Source organism: Oncorhynchus kisutch, linkage group LG10 (genome assembly GCF_002021735.2).
Source record: "Oncorhynchus kisutch isolate 150728-3 linkage group LG10, Okis_V2, whole genome shotgun sequence".
NCBI lineage: Eukaryota > Metazoa > Chordata > Actinopteri > Salmoniformes > Salmonidae > Oncorhynchus > Oncorhynchus kisutch.
In genome coordinates, this window is record NC_034183.2 from 7,176,520 (window position 1) to 7,196,195 (window position 19,676).

A 19,676-nucleotide genomic window follows, 5' to 3' on the forward strand; every position below is an offset into this window, starting at 1 on the left:
TCTCCACTTCCTCCTTTCTCTCTCCACCTCCTCCTTCTCCCTCTCCACCTCCTCCTTCTCCCGCTCCACTTCCTCCTTCTCCCTCTCCACCTTCTCCTTCTCCCTCCCCACTTCCTCCTTCTCCCTCTCCACCTCCTCCTTCTCTGTCTTCACTTCCTCCTTCTCTGTCTTCACCTCCTCCTTCTCCCTCTCCACCTCCTCCGTCTTCACTTCCTCCTTCTCTGTCTTCACCTCCTCCTTCTCCCTCTCCACCTCCTCCTTCTCCGTCTTCACCTTCTCCCTCTTCACCTCCTCCTTCTCCCTCTTCACCTCCTCCTTCTCCCTCTCCTCCTCCTTCTCTGTCTTCACCTCCTCCTTCTCCCTCTCCACCTCCTCTCTCTCCACCTTCTCCTTCTCCCTCCCCACTTCCTCCTTCTCCCTCTCCACCTTCTCCTTCTCCCTCCCCACTTCCTCCTTCTCCCTCTCCACCTCCTCCTTCTCTGTCTTCACCTCCACCTTCTCCCTCTCCACCTCCTCCTTCTCCCTCTCCACCTCCTCCTTCTCCCTCTCCACCTCCTCCTTCTCTGTCTTCACCACCTCCTTCTCCCTCTCCACCTCCTCCTTCTCTCTCTCCATCTCCTCCTTCTCCCTCTTCACCTCCTCCTGCTCCCTCTCCACTTCCTGCTTCTCCCTCTCCACTTCCTCCTTCTCCCTCTCCACTTCCTCCTTCTCCCTCTCCACCTCCTCCTTCTCCCTCTCCACTTCCTGCTTCTCCCTCTCCACCTCCTCCTTCTCCCTCTCCACCTCCTCCTTCTCCCTCTCCACCTCCTCCTTCTCCCTCTCCACCTCCTCCTTCTCCCTCTCCACTTCCTGCTTCTCTCTCTCCACTTCCTTATTCTCCCTCTCTACCTCCTCAGCATGCTCCTCCAACAGCCTGAACCCAACACAGAGGTTAGATGTCAAGTATCCGGTTAGATTATCAATGACAGCTTTGATTGTGGTCGTTTGTGGCTAAGCTGATAACAGCCTGGTGCTAGCAATGTCACGATTGTGGATTTAATTCTTACAGGGATCACAAACATACTGAAGATGTATGCATTCACTTTAATGTAAGTCACTTTGGATAAAAAGCATCTGCCAAATGACATATTGTTATATGATTTCAGGGCTTGAGGATACCTGCTTTGGGAGCCTCCCTCTTCAACATTCATCTGAAAGCTCTTTTGAAATCTCCTCAATTTCTTCTAATAAAAGAAGGAGATAAATAACTGGAATTGACTGACTAACAATGTGATCGAGTCCAAACGTCTAGATCTAAGTATTGGTATTTTTGGGGCTATTTTATTAGGATCCCCATTAGCTGTTGCAAAAGTAGCAGCTACTCTTCCTGGGGTCCACACAGAACATGAAACCTAATACAGAACTACATAATACAGAACATCATTAGACAAGACCAGCTCAAGGACAGAACTACATACATTTAAAGTGATGGTGTCTACTGTACCTACTGTACTGTATCTACTGTACTGTACCTAGTGTACTGTATCTACTGTACTGTATCTACTGTACTGTACCTACTGTACCTACTGTACTGTACCTACTGTACTGCACCTACTGTACTGTACCTACTGTACCTACTGTACCTACTGTACTGCACCTACTGTACCTACTGTATCTACTGTACTGTACCTACTGTACCTATTGTACCTACTGTATCTACTGTACCTACTGTACCTACTGTACTGTACCTACTGTACTGTACCTACTGTACTGTATCTACTGTACTGTATCTACTGTACTGTACCTACTGTACTGTACCTACTGTACTGTACCTACTGTACTGTACCTACTGTATCTACTGTACTGTACCTACTCTACTGTATCTACTGTACTGTACCTACTGTACTGTACCTACTGTACTGTACCTACTGTACTGTATCTACTGTACCTACTGTACTGTATCTACTGTACCTACTGTACTGTATCTACTGTACCTACTGTACTGTATCTACTGTACCTACTGTACTGTATCTACTGTACCTACTGTACTGTACCTACTGTACTGTACTGTACCTACTGTACTGTATCTACTGTACCTACTGTACTGTATCTACTGTCCCTACTGTACTGTACCTACTGTACTGTATCTACTGTACCTACTGTACTGTATCTACTGTACCTACTGTACTGTACCTACTGTATCTACTGTACCTACTGTACTGTATCTACTGTCCCTACTGTACTGTACCTACTGTTACTGTATCTACTGTACCTACTGTACTGTATCTACTGTACCTACTGTACTGTATCTACTGTACCTACTGTACTGTACCTACTGTACTGTATCTACTGTACCTACTGTACTGTATATACTGTACCTACTGTACTGTATCTACTGTCCCTACTGTACTGTACCTACTGTACTGTATCTACTGTACCTACTGTACTGTATATACTGTACCTACTGTACTGTATCTACTGTCCCTACTGTACTGTACCTACTGTACTGTATCTACTGTACCTACTGTACTATATCTACTGTACCTACTGTACTGTACCTGCTGTACTGTATCTACTGTACCTACTGTACTGTATCTACTGTACCCACTGTACTGTACCTACTGTACTGTACCTACTGTACTGTATCTACTGTACCTACTGTACTGTACCTACTGTACCTACTGTACTGTACCTACTGTACCTACTGTACTGTACCTACTGTACTGTATCTACTGTACCTACTGTACTGTATCTACTGTACCCACTGTACTGTACCTACTGTACTGTATCTACTGTACTGTATCTACTGTACTGTACCTACTGTACTGTATCTACTGTACTGTATCTACTGTACCTACTGTACTGTATCTACTGTACCTACTGTACTGTACCTACTGTACTGTATCTACTGTACCTACTGTACTGTATCTACTGTACCTACTGTACTGTATCTACTGTACCTACTGTACTGTATCTACTGTACCTACTGTACTGTATCTACTGTACCTACTGTACTGTATCTACTGTACTGTATCTACTGTACCTACTGTACTGTATCTACTGTACCTACTGTACTGTATCTACTGTATCCACTGTACTGTATCTACTTTACCTACTGTACTGTATCTACTGTACTGTATCTACTGTACTGTATCTACTGTACTGTATCTACTGTAACCTACTGTACTGTATCTACTGTACCTACTGTACTGTATCTACTGTACCTACTGTACTGTATCTACTGTACCTACTGTACTGTATCTACTGTACCTACTGTACTGTATCTACTGTACCTACTGTACTGTATCTACTGTACCTACTGTACTGTATCTACTGTACCTACTGTACTGTATCTACTGTACCTACTGTACTGTATCTACTGTATCCACTGTACTGTATCTACTGTACCTACTGTACTGTATCTACTGTACCTACTGTACTGTATCTACTGTACCTACTGTACTGTATCTACTGTACCTACTGTACTGTATCTACTGTACCTACTGTACCTACTGTACTGTATCTACTGTACTGTACCTACTGTACTGTATCTACTGTACTGTACCTACTGTACTGTACCTACTGTACTGTATCTACTGTACCTACTGTACTGTATCTACTGTACCTACTGTACTGTATCTACTGTACCTACTGTACTGTATCTACTGTACCTACTGTACTGTATCTACTGTACTGTACTGTATCTACTGTACCTACTGTACTGTATCTACTGTACTGTACTGTACCTACTGTACTGTACCTACTGTACCTACTGTACTGTACCTACTGTACCTACTGTACTGTATCTACTGTACCTACTGTACTGTATCTACTGTACCTACTGTACTGTATCTACTGTACCTACTGTACTGTATCTACTGTACTGTATCTAGTGTACTGTATCTACTCTACTGTACCTACTGTACTGTATCTACTGTACCTACTGTACTGTATCTACTGTGCCTACTGTACTGTATCTACTGTGCCTACTGTACTGTATCTACTGTACCTATTGTACTGTATCTACTGTACCTACTGTACTGTATCTACTGTATCCACTGTACTGTACCTACTGTACCTACTGTACTGTATCTACTGTACCTACTGTACTGTACCTGCTGTACTGTATCTACTGTACCTACTGTACTGTATCTACTGTACCCACTGTACTGTACCTACTGTACTGTATCTACTGTACCTACTGTACTGTACCTACTGTACCTACTGTACTGTACCTACTGTACCTACTGTACTGTACCTACTGTACTGTATCTACTGTACCTACTGTACTGTATCTACTGTACCCACTGTACTGTACCTACTGTACTGTATCTACTGTACTGTATCTACTGTACTGTACCTACTGTACTGTATCTACTGTACTGTATCTACTGTACCTACTGTACTGTATCTACTGTACCTACTGTACTGTACCTACTGTACTGTATCTACTGTACCTACTGTACTGTATCTACTGTACCTACTGTACTGTATCTACTGTACCTACTGTACTGTATCTACTGTACCTACTGTACTGTATCTACTGTACTGTATCTACTGTACCTACTGTACTGTATCTACTGTACCTACTGTACTGTATCTACTGTATCCACTGTACTGTATCTACTTTATCTACTGTACTGTATCTACTGTACTGTATCTACTGTACTGTATCTACTGTACTGTATCTACTGTACCTACTGTACTGTATCTACTGTACCTACTGTACTGTATCTACTGTACCTACTGTACTGTATCTACTGTACCTACTGTACTGTATCTACTGTACCTACTGTACTGTATCTACTGTACCTACTGTACTGTATCTACTGTACCTACTGTACTGTATCTACTGTATCCTACTGTACTGTATCTACTGTACCTACTGTACTGTATCTACTGTACCTACTGTACTGTATCTACTGTACCTACTGTACTGTATCTACTGTACCTACTGTACTGTATCTACTGTACTGTAGCTACTGTACCTACTGTAATGTATCTACTGTACCTACTGTACTGTATCTACTGTACCTACTGTACCTACTGTACTGTACCTACTGTACCTACTGTACTGTATCTACTGTACTGTACCTACTGTACTGTATCTACTGTACTGTACCTACTGTACTGTATCTACTGTACCTACTGTACTGTATCTACTGTACCTACTGTACTGTATCTACTGTACCTACTGTACTGTATCTACTGTACCTACTGTACTGTATCTACTGTACTGTACCTACTGTACTGTACCTACTGTACGTAACCTACTGTACCTACTGTACTGTATCTACTGTACCTACTGTACTGTATCTACTGTACCTACTGTACTGTATCTACTGTACCTACTGTACTGTATCTACTGTACCTACTGTACTGTATCTACTGTACTGTATCTAGTGTACTGTATCTACTCTACTGTACCTACTGTACTGTATCTACTGTACCTACTGTACTGTATCTACTGTGCCTACTGTACTGTATCTACTGTACCTATTGTACTGTATCTACTGTACCTACTGTACTGTATCTACTGTATCCACTGTACTGTACCTACTGTACCCACTGTACTGTATCTACTGTACCTACTGTACTGTATCTACTGTACCTACTGTACTGTATCTACTGTACCCACTGTACTGTATCTACTGTACCTACTGTACTGTATCTACTGTACCTACTGTACTGTATCTACTGTACCTACTGTACTGTACCTACTGTACCTACTGTACTGTACCTACTGTACCTACTGTACTGTACCTACTGTACCTACTGTACTGTACCTACTGTATCCACTGTACTGTACCTACTGTACCCACTGTACTGTATCTACTGTACCTACTGTACTGTATCTACTGTACTGTATCTACTGTACCTACTGTACTGTATCTACTGTACCTACTGTACTGTGTCTACTGTACCTACTGTACTGTATCTACTGTATCCACTGTACTGTATCTACTGTAACCTACTGTACTGTATCTACTGTACCTACTGTACTGTATCTACTGTACCTACTGTACTGTATCTACTGCACCTACTGTACTGTATCTACTGTACCTACTGTACTGTATCTACTGTATCCACTGTACTGTACCTACTGTACCCACTGTACTGTATCTACTGTACCTACTGTACTGTATCTACTGTACCTACTGTACTGTGTCTACTGTACCTACTGTACTGTATCTACTGTATCCACTGTACTGTATCTACTGTATCCACTGTACTGTACCTACTGTACTGTATCTACTGTACCTACTGTACTGTATCTACTGTACCCACTGTACTGTATCTACTGTACCCACTGTACTGTATCTACTGTACCCACTGTACTGTACCTACTGTACCCACTGTACTGTACCTACTGTACCCACTGTACTGTACCTACTGTACTGTATCTACAGTACCTACTGTACTGTATCTACTGTACCTACTGTACTGTATCTACTGTACCTACTGTACTGTATCTACTGTACCTACTGTACTGTATCTACTGTATCCACTGTACTGTACCTACTGTACCCACTGTACTGTACCTACTGTACCTACTGTACTGTATCTACTGTACCCACTGTACTGTATCTACTGTACCCACTGTACTGTATCCACTGTACTGTATCTACTGTACCCACTGTACTGTATCTACTGTACCTACTGTACTGTATCTACTGTACTGTATCTACTGTACCTACTGTACTGTATCTACTGTACCTACTGTACTGTATCTACTGTACCTACTGTACTGTATCTACACTACCTACTGTACCTACTGTATCTACCGTACTGTATCTACTGTACTGTATCTACCGTACTGTATCTACTGTACGTACTGTATCTACCGTACTGTATCTACTGTATCTACCGTACTGTACCTACTGTACTGTACCTACTGTACTGTATCTACTGTACCTACTGTACTGTATCTACTGTACCTACTGTACTGTATCTACTGTACCTACTGTACTGTATCTACTGTACCTACTGTACTGTATCTACTGTACTGTATCTAGTGTACTGTATCTACTCTACTGTACCTACTGTACTGTATCTACTCTACTGTACCTACTGTACTGTATCTACTGTGCCTACTGTACTGTATCTACTGTACCTATTGTACTGTATCTACTGTACCTACTGTACTGTATCTACTGTATCCACTGTACTGTACCTACTGTACCCACTGTACTGTATCTACTGTACCTACTGTACTGTATCTACTGTACCTACTGTACTGTATCTACTGTACCCACTGTACTGTATCTACTGTACCTACTGTACTGTATCTACTGTACCTACTGTACTGTATCTACTGTACCTACTGTACTGTACCTACTGTACCTACTGTACTGTACCTACTGTACCTACTGTACTGTACCTACTGTACCTACTGTACTGTACCTACTGTATCCACTGTACTGTACCTACTGTACCCACTGTACTGTATCTACTGTACCTACTGTACTGTATCTACTGTACTGTATCTACTGTACCTACTGTACTGTATCTACTGTACCTACTGTACTGTGTCTACTGTACCTACTGTACTGTATCTACTGTATCCACTGTACTGTATCTACTGTACCTACTGTACTGTATCTACTGTACCTACTGTACTGTATCTACTGTACCTACTGTACTGTATCTACTGTACCTACTGTACTGTATCTACTGTACCCACTGTACTGTATCTACTGTACCTACTGTACTGTATCTACTGTACCTACTGTACTGTATCTACTGTACCTACTGTACTGTATCTACTGTATCCACTGTACTGTACCTACTGTACCCACTGTACTGTATCTACTGTACCTACTGTACTGTATCTACTGTACCTACTGTACTGTGTCTACTGTACCTACTGTACTGTATCTACTGTATCCACTGTACTGTATCTACTGTATCCACTGTACTGTACCTACTGTACTGTATCTACTGTACCTACTGTACTGTATCTACTGTACCCACTGTACTGTATCTACTGTACCCACTGTACTGTATCTACTGTACCCACTGTACTGTACCTACTGTACCCACTGTACTGTACCTACTGTACCCACTGTACTGTACCTACTGTACTGTATCTACAGTACCTACTGTACTGTATCTACTGTACCTACTGTACTGTATCTACTGTACCTACTGTACTGTATCTACTGTACCTACTGTACTGTATCTACTGTATCCACTGTACTGTACCTACTGTACCCACTGTACTGTACCTACTGTACCTACTGTACTGTATCTACTGTACCCACTGTACTGTATCTACTGTACCCACTGTACTGTATCCACTGTACTGTATCTACTGTACCCACTGTACTGTATCTACTGTACCTACTGTACTGTATCTACTGTACTGTATCTACTGTACCTACTGTACTGTATCTACTGTACCTACTGTACTGTATCTACTGTACCTACTGTACTGTATCTACACTACCTACTGTACCTACTGTATCTACCGTACTGTATCTACTGTACTGTATCTACCGTACTGTATCTACTGTACGTACTGTATCTACCGTACTGTATCTACTGTATCTACCGTACTGTACCTACTGTACTGTATCTACTGTACCTACTGTACTGTATCTACTGTATCCACTGTACTGTATCTACTGTACCTACTGTACTGTATCTACTGTATCCACTGTACTGTATCTACTGTACTGTATCTACTGTATCCACTGTACTGTATCTACTGTACCTACTGTACTGTATCTACTGTATCCACTGTACTGTATCTACTGTACTGTACCTACTGTACTGTATCTACTGTACCTACTGTACTGTATCCACTGTAATGTATCTACCATACTGTATCTACTGTACTGTATCTACTGTACCTACTGTACTGTACCTACCGTACTGTACCTACTGTATCTACCGTACTGTATCCACTGTATCTACCGTACTGTATCCACTGTACTGTATCTACTGTATCTACCGTACTGTATCTACTGTACTGTACCTACTGTACTGTATCTACTGTATCTACCGTAATGTATCTACTGTATCTACTGTACTGTATCTACCGTACTGTATCTACAGTATCTACTGTACTGTATCTACAGTATCTACTGTACTGTACCTACTGTACTGTATCTACCGTACTGTATCTACTGTATCTACCGTACTGTATCTACTGTACCTACTGTACGTACTGTATCTACCGTACTGTATCTACTGTATCTACCGTACTGTATCTACTGTATCTACCGTACTGTATCTACTGTATCTACCGTACTGTATCTACTGTACTGTATCTACTGTACGTACTGTATCTACCGTACTGTACCTACTGTACGTACTGTATCTACTGTATCTACCGTACTGTATCTACTGTACTGTATCTACTGTATCTACTGTACTGTATCTACTGTACTGTATCTACTGTATCTACTGTACCTACTGTATCTACCATACTGTACCTACCGTACTGTATCTACCGTACTGTATCTACTGTATCTACCGTACTGTATCTACTGTATCTACTGTACCTACTGTATCTACCATACTGTATCTACCGTACTGTATCTACCGTACTGTATCTACCGTACTGTATCTACTGTATCTACTGTACGTACTGTATCTACTGTACGTACTGTATCTACTGTATCTACTGTACGTACTGTATATACTGTATCTACTGTACTGTATATACCGTACTGTATCTACTGTACTGTATCTACTGTACAAACTGTATGTACTGTATCTACTGTATCTACCGTACTGTATCTACTGTATCTACCGTACTGTATCTACTGTACCTACTGTACGTACTGTATCTACTGTATCTACCGTACTGTATCTACTGTATCTACTGTACTGTATCTACCGTACTGTATCTACTGTACTGTATCTACTGTACCTACTGTACGTACTGTATCTACTGTACTGTACGTACTGTATCTACTGTATCTACCGTACTGTACCTACTGTACGGTATCTACTGTACGTACTGTACCTACCATACTGTACCTACCGTACTGTATCTACCGTACTGTATCTACTGTACTGTATCTACTGTACTGTATCTACTGTACCTACTGTACGTACTGTATCTACTGTATCTACCGTACTGTATCTACTGTATCTACCGTACTGTACCTACTGTACGTACTGTATCTACTGTACCTACTGTACGTACTGTACCTACCATACTGTACCTACCGTACTGTATCTACTGTACGGTATCTACTGTATCTACCGTACTGTATCTACTGTACTGTATCTACTGTATCTACCGTACTGTACCTACTGTACGTACTGTATCTACCGTACTGTACCTACTGTACGTACTGTATCTACTGTATCTACCGTACTGTACCTACTGTACGTACTGTATCTACTGTACTGTATCTACTGTATCTACTGTACTGTATCTACTGTACCTACTGTACGTACTGTACCTACCATACTGTACCTACCGTACTGTACCTACTGTATGTACTGTATCTACTGTACCTACTGTATGTACTGTATCTACTGTACCTACTGTATGTACTGTATCTACTGTATCTACCGTACTGTATCTACTGTATCTACCGTACTGTATCTACTGTATCTACCGTACTGTATCTACTGTATCTACCGTACTGTATCTACTGTACTGTATCTACTGTACCTACTGTACGTACTGCATCTACTGTACTGTATCTACTGTACTGTATCTACTGTACCTACTGTACGTACTGCATCTACTGTACTGTATCTACTGTACCTACTGTACCTACTGTATCTACCGTACTGTACGTACTGTATCTACTGTATCTACCGTACTGTACCTACTGTACGTACTGTATCTACTGTATCTACCGTACTGTACCTACTGTACGTACTGTATCTACTGTATCTACTGTACGTACTGTATCTACTGTACTGTATCTACTGTACCTACTGTACGTACTGTATCTACCATACTGTACGTACTGTATCTACTGTATCTACCGTACTGTATATACCGTACTGTATCTACTGTACTGTATCTACTGTACCTACTGTATGTACTGTATCTACTGTATCTACCGTACTGTATCTACTGTATCTACCGTACTGTATCTACTGTACTGTATCTACTGTACTGTATCTACCGTACTGTATCTACTGTATCTACTGTACTGTATCTACTGTACTATATCTACTGTATCTACTGTATCTACTGTACTGTATCTACTGTACTGTATCTACTGTATCTACTGTACTGTATCTACTGGTCATCTTTCTGGCCTGCACCTCCAGTTGAACTTCCAGCTCCTGTTTATGTCATTGTACCTCTGACAGCTGCTTCTTCAGCTCAGGTATGACCATGTTTTCAGTGTTGAGCCTGGCCACCTCTTGACTGTTGCTGTCGTTGACAGACGTTTCTCCCGGAACAGTTTCTGCAGCTGATTGTTTTGGTTCTGCAGGTGTTCCACCTTGAACGTCAGCGCCTCCATCTGACTTTCATAACCCTCCTTCTGTTCCTGCTGGTGTCTCTCCAGCACTCTGCCGGCAGAGGAAACGATCAACCGTATTCACTAGCCTGGATTTTGAACAATCATGGCCGAAGTGTGAATAAGGTCTGTTATTCACACGGACACAAAACAGTCAGCTGGATCCTTATGTAACAGTATAACTTTAGACCGTCCCCTCGCCCATACCCGGGCGCGAACCAGGGACACTCTGCACACATCACAACAGTCACCCACGAAGCATCGTTACCCATCGCTCCACAAAAGCCACGGCCCTTGCAGAGCAAGGGGAACTACTACTTCAAGGTCTCAGAGCAAGTGACGTCACCGATTGAAACGCTATTTAGTGCGCACCGCTAACTAAGCTAGCCGTTTGACATCCGCTACACTTACAGTGATAATAAGAATGTGTGTGACACTTAGCAGACGTTTTTATCCAAAGATACTTCTAGTACAGTGAGTACATTTGGGAGAATTTAACCCACAAACGTTACACTGCTAGCATCACACTCTTACCGACTGAATCACACAGGACCATTATTGGTCAGCATCTTTTAGTTCAGTGTTTCCAGTACCTCCAAAATAACATATTTTTGTTGTAAACCCAGCTAAGCACACCTGATTCTACTTGTCTGGGGGCTACACCAAAAATGTGTGCTGTTGGAGGTACTGGAGGACCGGAGTTGGGGATACTGGAGGACCCAGGTTGGGTTTTTGGGGGACTGGGGTTGGGCTGTTGGGGGTACTGTAGGACCAGGGTTGGGCTGTTGGTGGGACTGGAGGACTGGAGTTGGGCTGTTGGGGGTACTGGAGAACGGGGGTTGGCTGTTGGGGGGACTGGAGGACTGGGGTTGGGCTGTTGGTGGGACTGGAGGACTGGAGTTGGGCTGTTGGGGGGACTGGAGGACTGGGGTTGGGCTGTTGGGGATACTGGATGACTGGGGTTGGGCTGTTGGGGGGACTGGAGGACTGGGGTTGGGCTGTTGGTGGGACTGGAGGACTGGAGTTGGGCTGTTGGGGGGACTGGAGGACTGGGGTTGGGCTGTTGGGGATACTGGATGACTGGGGTTGGGCTGTTGGGGGGACTGGAGGACTGAGGTTGGGCTGTTGGGGGGACTGGAGGACTGGGGATGGGCTGTTGGGGATACTGGATGACTGGGGTTGGGCTGTTGGGGGGACTGGAGGACTGGGGTTGGGCTGTTGGGGGGACTGGAGGACTGGGGATGGGCTGTTGGGGATACTGGATGACTGGGGTTGGGCTGTTGGGGGGACTGGAGGACTGGGGTTGGGCTGTTGGGGGGACTGGAGGACTGGGGTTGGGCTGTTGGGGGGACTGGAGGACTGGGGTTGGGCTGTTGGGGGGACTGGAGGACTGGGGTTGGGCTGTTGGGGGGACTGGAGGACTGGGGATGGGCTGTTGGGGGGACTGGAGGACTGGGGTTGGGCTGTTGGTGGGACTGGAGGATTGGGGTTGGGCTGTTGGTGGGACTGGAGGATTGGGGTTGGGCTGTTGGTGGGACTGGAGGATTGGGGTTGGGCTGTTGGGGGGACTGGAGGACCGGAGTTGGGCTGTTGGGGGTACTGGAGGACCGGAGTTGGGCTGTTGGGGGGACTGGAGGACCGGAGTTGGGCTGTTGGGGGGACTGGAGGACCGGAGTTGGGCTGTTGGGGGGACTGGAGGACCGGAGTTGGGCTGTTGGTGGGACTGGAGGATTGGGGTTGGGCTGTTGGGGGGACTGGAGGACCGGAGTTGGGAAACACTGCCTTAGTTAGCTAAACAAGTAGCATACTTTAGTCAGTAAATGTACAGGTGTTGTCTCAAACCTGCAACACAGGGCATACTGCGGGTGCCTTTAGTCAGTAAATGTACAGGTGTTGTCTCAAACCTGCAAGCTTTCTGCAGTCCATCAAATGCAGTCGACAAATTCCCAACTTCATAGATCTGGTCTGGACTGTCGGAGGTCAACCTTTCAACGGAAACATGTGTAATGCTTAAAGGCTAAAGTGAACTTTTCTTCTCACAAATTTTAGGAAATGCATAATGCCATTAGACTACCTGGAAATGACCTCCTCTTCAACCATGCCACAAAGAAGTTGTCTTGTGATCACACTCATCTTGGCTGTACAGAGAGAGCCACAAACAATCATGTATGAGAAGTGACAACAAAATCATCTGGATTTGTAAAGCATTCATCAATCCACATAAAGACACTGTTGGCATGAATAGAAAAATACCCATAACACAATACATTACAGAGAGTTTTTTTTTTAAGCAATAAGGTCTGAAGAGGTGTGGTATATGGCCAATATACCACGGCTAAGGGCTGTTCTTAAGCATGACGCAATGCGGAGTGCCTGGATACAGCCCTATATTAGCCATATATCACAAACCCTCGAGGTGCCTTATTGCTATTATAAACTGGTTACCAATGTAATTAGAGCAGGAAAAATAAATGTTTAGTCATACCCGTGGTATACAGTCTGATATACCTTGGCTGTCAGACAATCAGCATTCGGGGCTGGAACCACCCAGTTTAATAATAGAATATAGAAAGTTACCTCTGGCCTGTTCTGACTGATTCTTCATCTTCCTGCCCAGATCATCTCTCTGGGTCTGCAGGTTGTGAAGATCTTTACGTAACTCGGGTATCACCTGGAAAGAGAAACACAGTTGCTACCTAAAAAAAAGGCCATCTTCAAAATAAGAATGGATTCTAAGCCTCTGCTCACCAATATTAGATCCTTTTCTTAAGAACTATAATTTGTAAGAAGATGAATGCCTTCAGTGTATAGTCAGTCCATTAACCATTCACCCTGCGGCCTCACCTTTACCTGCTTGGTGAGCTGTATGACCTTTGAACCCTCACCTTGACGATGCTTTTACGCTCAGCCCTCACTCTCAACATTGATGGTTGATTCATTAAACCAAAACATGGTTGTTAAAAACCCTTGGTGTTACCTTTGACCCCGGCCTAACTGTTGACAACCACATTAAAAAAAACATATTCAAAACAGCATTCTTCCATCTCAGAATTACACACTTCATCTCTCAGCCAGATGCCGAAAAACTGGTCCATGCATTTGTCTCATCTAGGCTAGACTACTGTAATGCCCTGCTGTCTAGCTGCTCAGTCTCTACTATCATCTAGGCTAGACTACTGTAATCCCCTCCTCTCCAACTGCTCAGTCTCTACTATCATCTAGGCTAGACTACTGTCATGCCCTGCTGTTCTGCTGCACAGTCTCTACTATCATCTAGGCTAGACTACTGTAATCCCCTCCTCTCCAACTGCTCAGTCTCTACTATCATCTAGGCTAGACTACTGTCATGCCCTGCTGTTCTGCTGCACAGTCTCTACTATCATCTAGGCTAGACTACTGTCATGCCCTGCTGTTCAGCTGCTCAGTGTCTACTATCATCTAGGCTAGACTACTGTAATGCCCTCCTCTCCAGCTGCTCAGTCTCTACTATCAACTAGGCAAGACTACTGTAATGCCCTCCAGTCCAGAACACAAGATGGCACACAAGATGGCGCCGATCGAGATGGCAGCTTCGCTTCCTTAGGAAACTGTGCAGTATTTGGTTTTTTTTAAGTATTATTTCTTACATCGTTAGCCCAGAAAACCTTAAGTGTTATTACATACAGCCGCAAAGAACTATTGGATATCAGAGAGATGTCAACTTACCAGCACAACCAGCACTACGACCAGTAATACGACTTTCCCAAAGCAGATCCTTTGTCTGCACCTCCCAGTGCATTTGAACTGATTCCAGAGGCCGACCCCGTAGGGGGAGATGCTGCCGGAGCGGTTTTCTAGTGAGGTTTCGGAGGCGCGCACACCACCCACCACTTCCGAGTATATTACTCGCTAATGTTCAGTCCCTAGTTAACAAAGTCGACTAAATTAGGGCAAGAGTTGCTTTCCAAAGAGATATCCAGGATTGTAACATATTCTGTTTCACGGAGACATGGCTAGTCAACAGCACCAATGTAACAGCTTTGCTTCTGTCCCTCTCCTCGTCCCTACCTGGGCTCGAACCAGGGACCCTCTGCACATATAAACAACTGCCTCCCACAAAGCATCGCTACCCATCGCTCAACAAAATCCGCGGCCCTTGCAGAGCAAGAGGAACAACTACTTCAAGGTCTCAGAGCGAGTGACGTCACCGATTGAAACGCTATTACTGAACACCCCGCTAACTAGCTATCCATTTGACACCGGTTACACGGGGGTGTATGCTTTATGATTAACGACTCACGGTGTAATTGTAACAACATACAAGAACTCAAGTCCTTTTGTTCACCTGACCAAGAATTCCTCACAATCAAATGCTGACCGTATTATCTCCCAAGAGAACTCTCCTCGGTTATCGTCACAGCCGTGTATATCCTCCAGCAAGCGGATACCAAGACGGCCATCAAGAAACTTCACTGGGCTCTATGCAAACTGGAAACCATATATCCTGAGGCTGTATTTATTGTAGCTGGGGAATTTAACAAAGCTAATCTGAGAACAAGGCTACCTAAATTCGATCAGCATATCGATTGCAGTATACGAGAGAGTAACACACTCGACCACTGCTACTCTAACTTCCGTGATGCATTCAAGGTCCTCCCCAGGCCTCCTTTTGGCAAATCTGACCATGACTCCATCTTGTTGCTCCCCTCCTATAGGCAGAAACTAAAACAGGAAGGTCTATCTAATGCTGGTCTGACCAATCGGATTCCACGCTTCAAGATTGATTCGATCACGTGGACTGGGATATGTTCCGGGTAGCCTCAGACAATAACATTGACCTATAAAGTACGCTAACTCGGTGAGCAAGTGTATAGGAAGTGTATAGGAGATGTTGTACCCACTGTGACTACTAAAACCTTCCTTAACCGTGGATTGATGGCAGCATTCGCACAAAACTGAAAGCACGTACCACCGCATTTAATCATGGCATGGCGACTGGAAACATGACTGTACACAAACAGTGTAGTTATTCCCTCCGTACGGCAATCAAACAAGCAAAGCGTCAGTATAGAGACACAGTGGAGTTGCAATTCAACGGCTCAAACATGAGACGTATGTGGCAGGGTCTACAGTCAATCACGGATTACAAAAAGAAAACCAGCCCCGTCCCGGACATCGACGTCTTGCTCCCAGACAAATTAAATAACTTCTTTGCGCGCTTTGAGGACAATACAATGCCACCGACACAGCCCGCTACCAAAGACTGTTAGCTCTCCTTCTCTGTGGCCGACGCGAGTAAAACATTTAAAACGTGTTAACCCTTGCAGGGCTGCCAGCCCAGACGGCATCCCCAGCCGCGTCCTCAGAGCATGCGCAGACCAGCTGGCTGGTGTGTTTACGGACATATTCAATCAACCCCTATCCCAGTCTGCTGTTCCCACATGCTTCAAGATGGCCACCATTGTTCCTGTTCCCAAGAAAGCTAAGGTAACTGAACTAAATGACTATCACACCGTAGCACTCACTTATGTCATCATGAAGTGCTTTGAGAGACTAGTCAAGGATCATATCACCTCCATCCAACCTGTTACACTAGACCCACTCCAATTTGCTTACCGCCCCAATAGGTCCACAGATGATTCAATCGCAATCACACTGCCCTATCCCATCTGGACAAGAGGAATACCTATGTAAGAATGCTGTTCATTGACTACAGCTCAGCATTCAACACCATAGTAGCCTCCAAACTCATCATTAAGCTTGAGACCCTGGGTCTTGACCCCGGACTTGGTCCTGGACTTCCTGATGGGTCGCCCCCAGGTGCTGAAGGTAGGAAACAACATCTCCACTCCGCTGATCCTCAACACTGGGGCCCTACAAGGGTTCATTCTCAGCCCTCTCCTGTACTCCCTGTTCACCCACAACTGCATGGCCATGCACGCCTCCAACTCAATCATCAAGTTTGCAGATGACACTGCTTGATTACCAACAACAACGAGACAGCCTAAAGGGAAGAGGTGAGGGCCCTTGGAGTGTGGTGTCAAGATAATAACCTCTCACTCAATGTCAGCAAAACAAAAGAGATGATCGTGTACTTCAGGAAACAGCAAAGGGAACACCCCCTTATCCACATCGATGGGACAGCAGAGGGAACACCCCCTATCCACATCGATTGGACAGCAGCGGAGAAGGTGGAACGTTTTAAGTTCCTCGTGTACATATCACAGACAAACTGAAATAGTCCACGCACACAGACAGTGTGTCTTCAACCTCACGATGCTGAAAAAATGTGGTTTGTCACCAAAAACCCTCACTAACTTTTACAGGTGCAAAATTGAAAGCATCCTGTCGGGCTGTATCACCGCCTGGTAGGGCAACTGCACTGCCCACAACAACAGGGCTCTTCAGAGGGTGGTGTGGTCTGCACAATGCATCACCGGGGGCAAATTACCTGCACTCTAGGACACCTACAACACCCAATGTCACAGGAAGGCAAAAAGATCATCAAGGACAACAAACAACCACCCGAGCCACTACCTGTTCACCCCGCTTCCATCCAGAAGGCAGGGTAGCCTAGTGGTTAGAGCGTTGGACTAGTAACCGGAAGGTTGCATGTTCAAACTCCCGAGCTGACAAGGTACAAATCTGTCGTTCTGCCCCTGAACAGGCAGTTAACCCACTGTTCCTAGGCCGTCATTGAAAATAAGAATTTGTTCTTAACTGACTTGCCTGGTTAAATAAAGGTAACATATATATATATATTTTTTTTAAAGGCGAGGTCAGTACAGGTGCATCAAAGCTGGGACAGAGAGATTGAAAAACAGCTTCTATTTCAAGGCCATCAGATTGTTAAACAGCCACCACTAGCACAGAGAGGCGGCTGCCTACTTACACACTTGATATCATTGGCCACTTTAATAAATGGAACACTAGTCACTTTAATAACGGCACTTTAAGAATGTTTACATATCTCACATTTCTCATCCATATGTATATACTGTATACTGCATCCTTCACTATCTATTCTTTACTATCTATTGCATCTTAGCCGCTCTGCCACTGCACTTTCATATATTTTATATTTATATATTCTCATCCCATTCCTTTACTAGATTGTGTGTATTAGGTTTTGTTGTGGAATTTGTTAAATATTTGGTTTTGTTGTGGAATTGTTAGATATTACCTGTTAAATTGTCATGCCCTGACCATAGAGAGCCTTTGTTTTTCTATGGTATAGTTGGTCAGGGTGTGACTGGGGGGTTTTCTAGTTATTATTTTCTATGTGGAGTTCTAGTTTCGTTTTTCTATGTTGGTGGTTGGTATGATCCCCAATTAGAGGCAGCTGGCTATCGTTGTCTCTAATTGGGGATCATATTTAAGTAGCATTTTTTCCACTTGTGTTTGTGGGATATTGTTTTGAGTTAGTGTATGTTACACCTCTTTGTTACGGTTCATTGTTTGTTTCTTTCTTTCTTTCTTTCTTTGTTGTTTTTTGCGTTTCTAGTAAATAATATGTGGAAACCATATTGAGCTGCAGCTTGGTCCGGTAATTATTACGACGAATGTGACATAAATACTGCTGGACTGTCGAATCTAGAAGCATAAGCATTTCGCTACACTCACAATAACATCTGCTAACCATGTGTATGTGACCAATAAAATTGGATTTGATTTAGCTGCTCAGTCTCTACTATTAGAAGCCTACATCTTGTACAGAACACTGCAGCTGGAATTGTAACCAACACAAGGCATGATCACATCACTCCAGCTTTATGCACTACACTGGCTGTCTGTAAAGTATCGGTCTGAGGCCTCCCGGGTGGCGCAGTGGTTAAGGTTGCTGTACTGCAGCGCCAGCTGTGCCATCAGAGACCCTGGGTTCGCGCCCAGGCTCTGTCGTAATCGGCCGCGACCAGGAGGTTGGGCGACGCACAATTGGCCTAGCGTTGTCCGGGTTAGGGAGGGCTTGGTCGGTAGGAATGTCCTTGTCTCATCGTACACCAGCGACTCCTGTGGCGGGCCGGGCACAGTGCACGCTAACCAAGGTTGCCAGGTGCACGGTGTTTCCTCCGACACATTGGTGCGGCTGGCTTCCGGGTTGGATGCGCGCTGTGTTAAGAAGCAGTGCGGTTGAGTTGTGTATTGGAGGACGCATGACTTTCAACCTTCGTCTCTCCCGAGCCCGTACGGGAGTTGTAGCGATGAGACAAGATAGTAGCTACTACAACAATTGGACACTATGAAATTGGGGAGAGAAAGGGAGTAAAATTCAAA

At 44.2% G+C, this 19,676-nt stretch overlaps 1 protein-coding gene across 1 annotated transcript in view; it reads right to left on the reverse strand.

Moving 5' to 3' along the window:
* The window catches only part of LOC109898189 (unconventional myosin-Vc-like), a 53,592-nt gene that overhangs the window by 7,466 nt on the left and 26,450 nt on the right, over positions 1-19,676 (reverse strand). Inside the window, 5 exon segments of the mRNA XM_031832837.1 lie at positions 1,047-1,096; positions 11,285-11,475; positions 13,328-13,408; positions 13,498-13,561; positions 14,001-14,094. Of these exon segments, the coding sequence (XP_031688697.1) occupies positions 1,047-1,096; positions 11,285-11,475; positions 13,328-13,408; positions 13,498-13,561; positions 14,001-14,094 (480 nt within the window).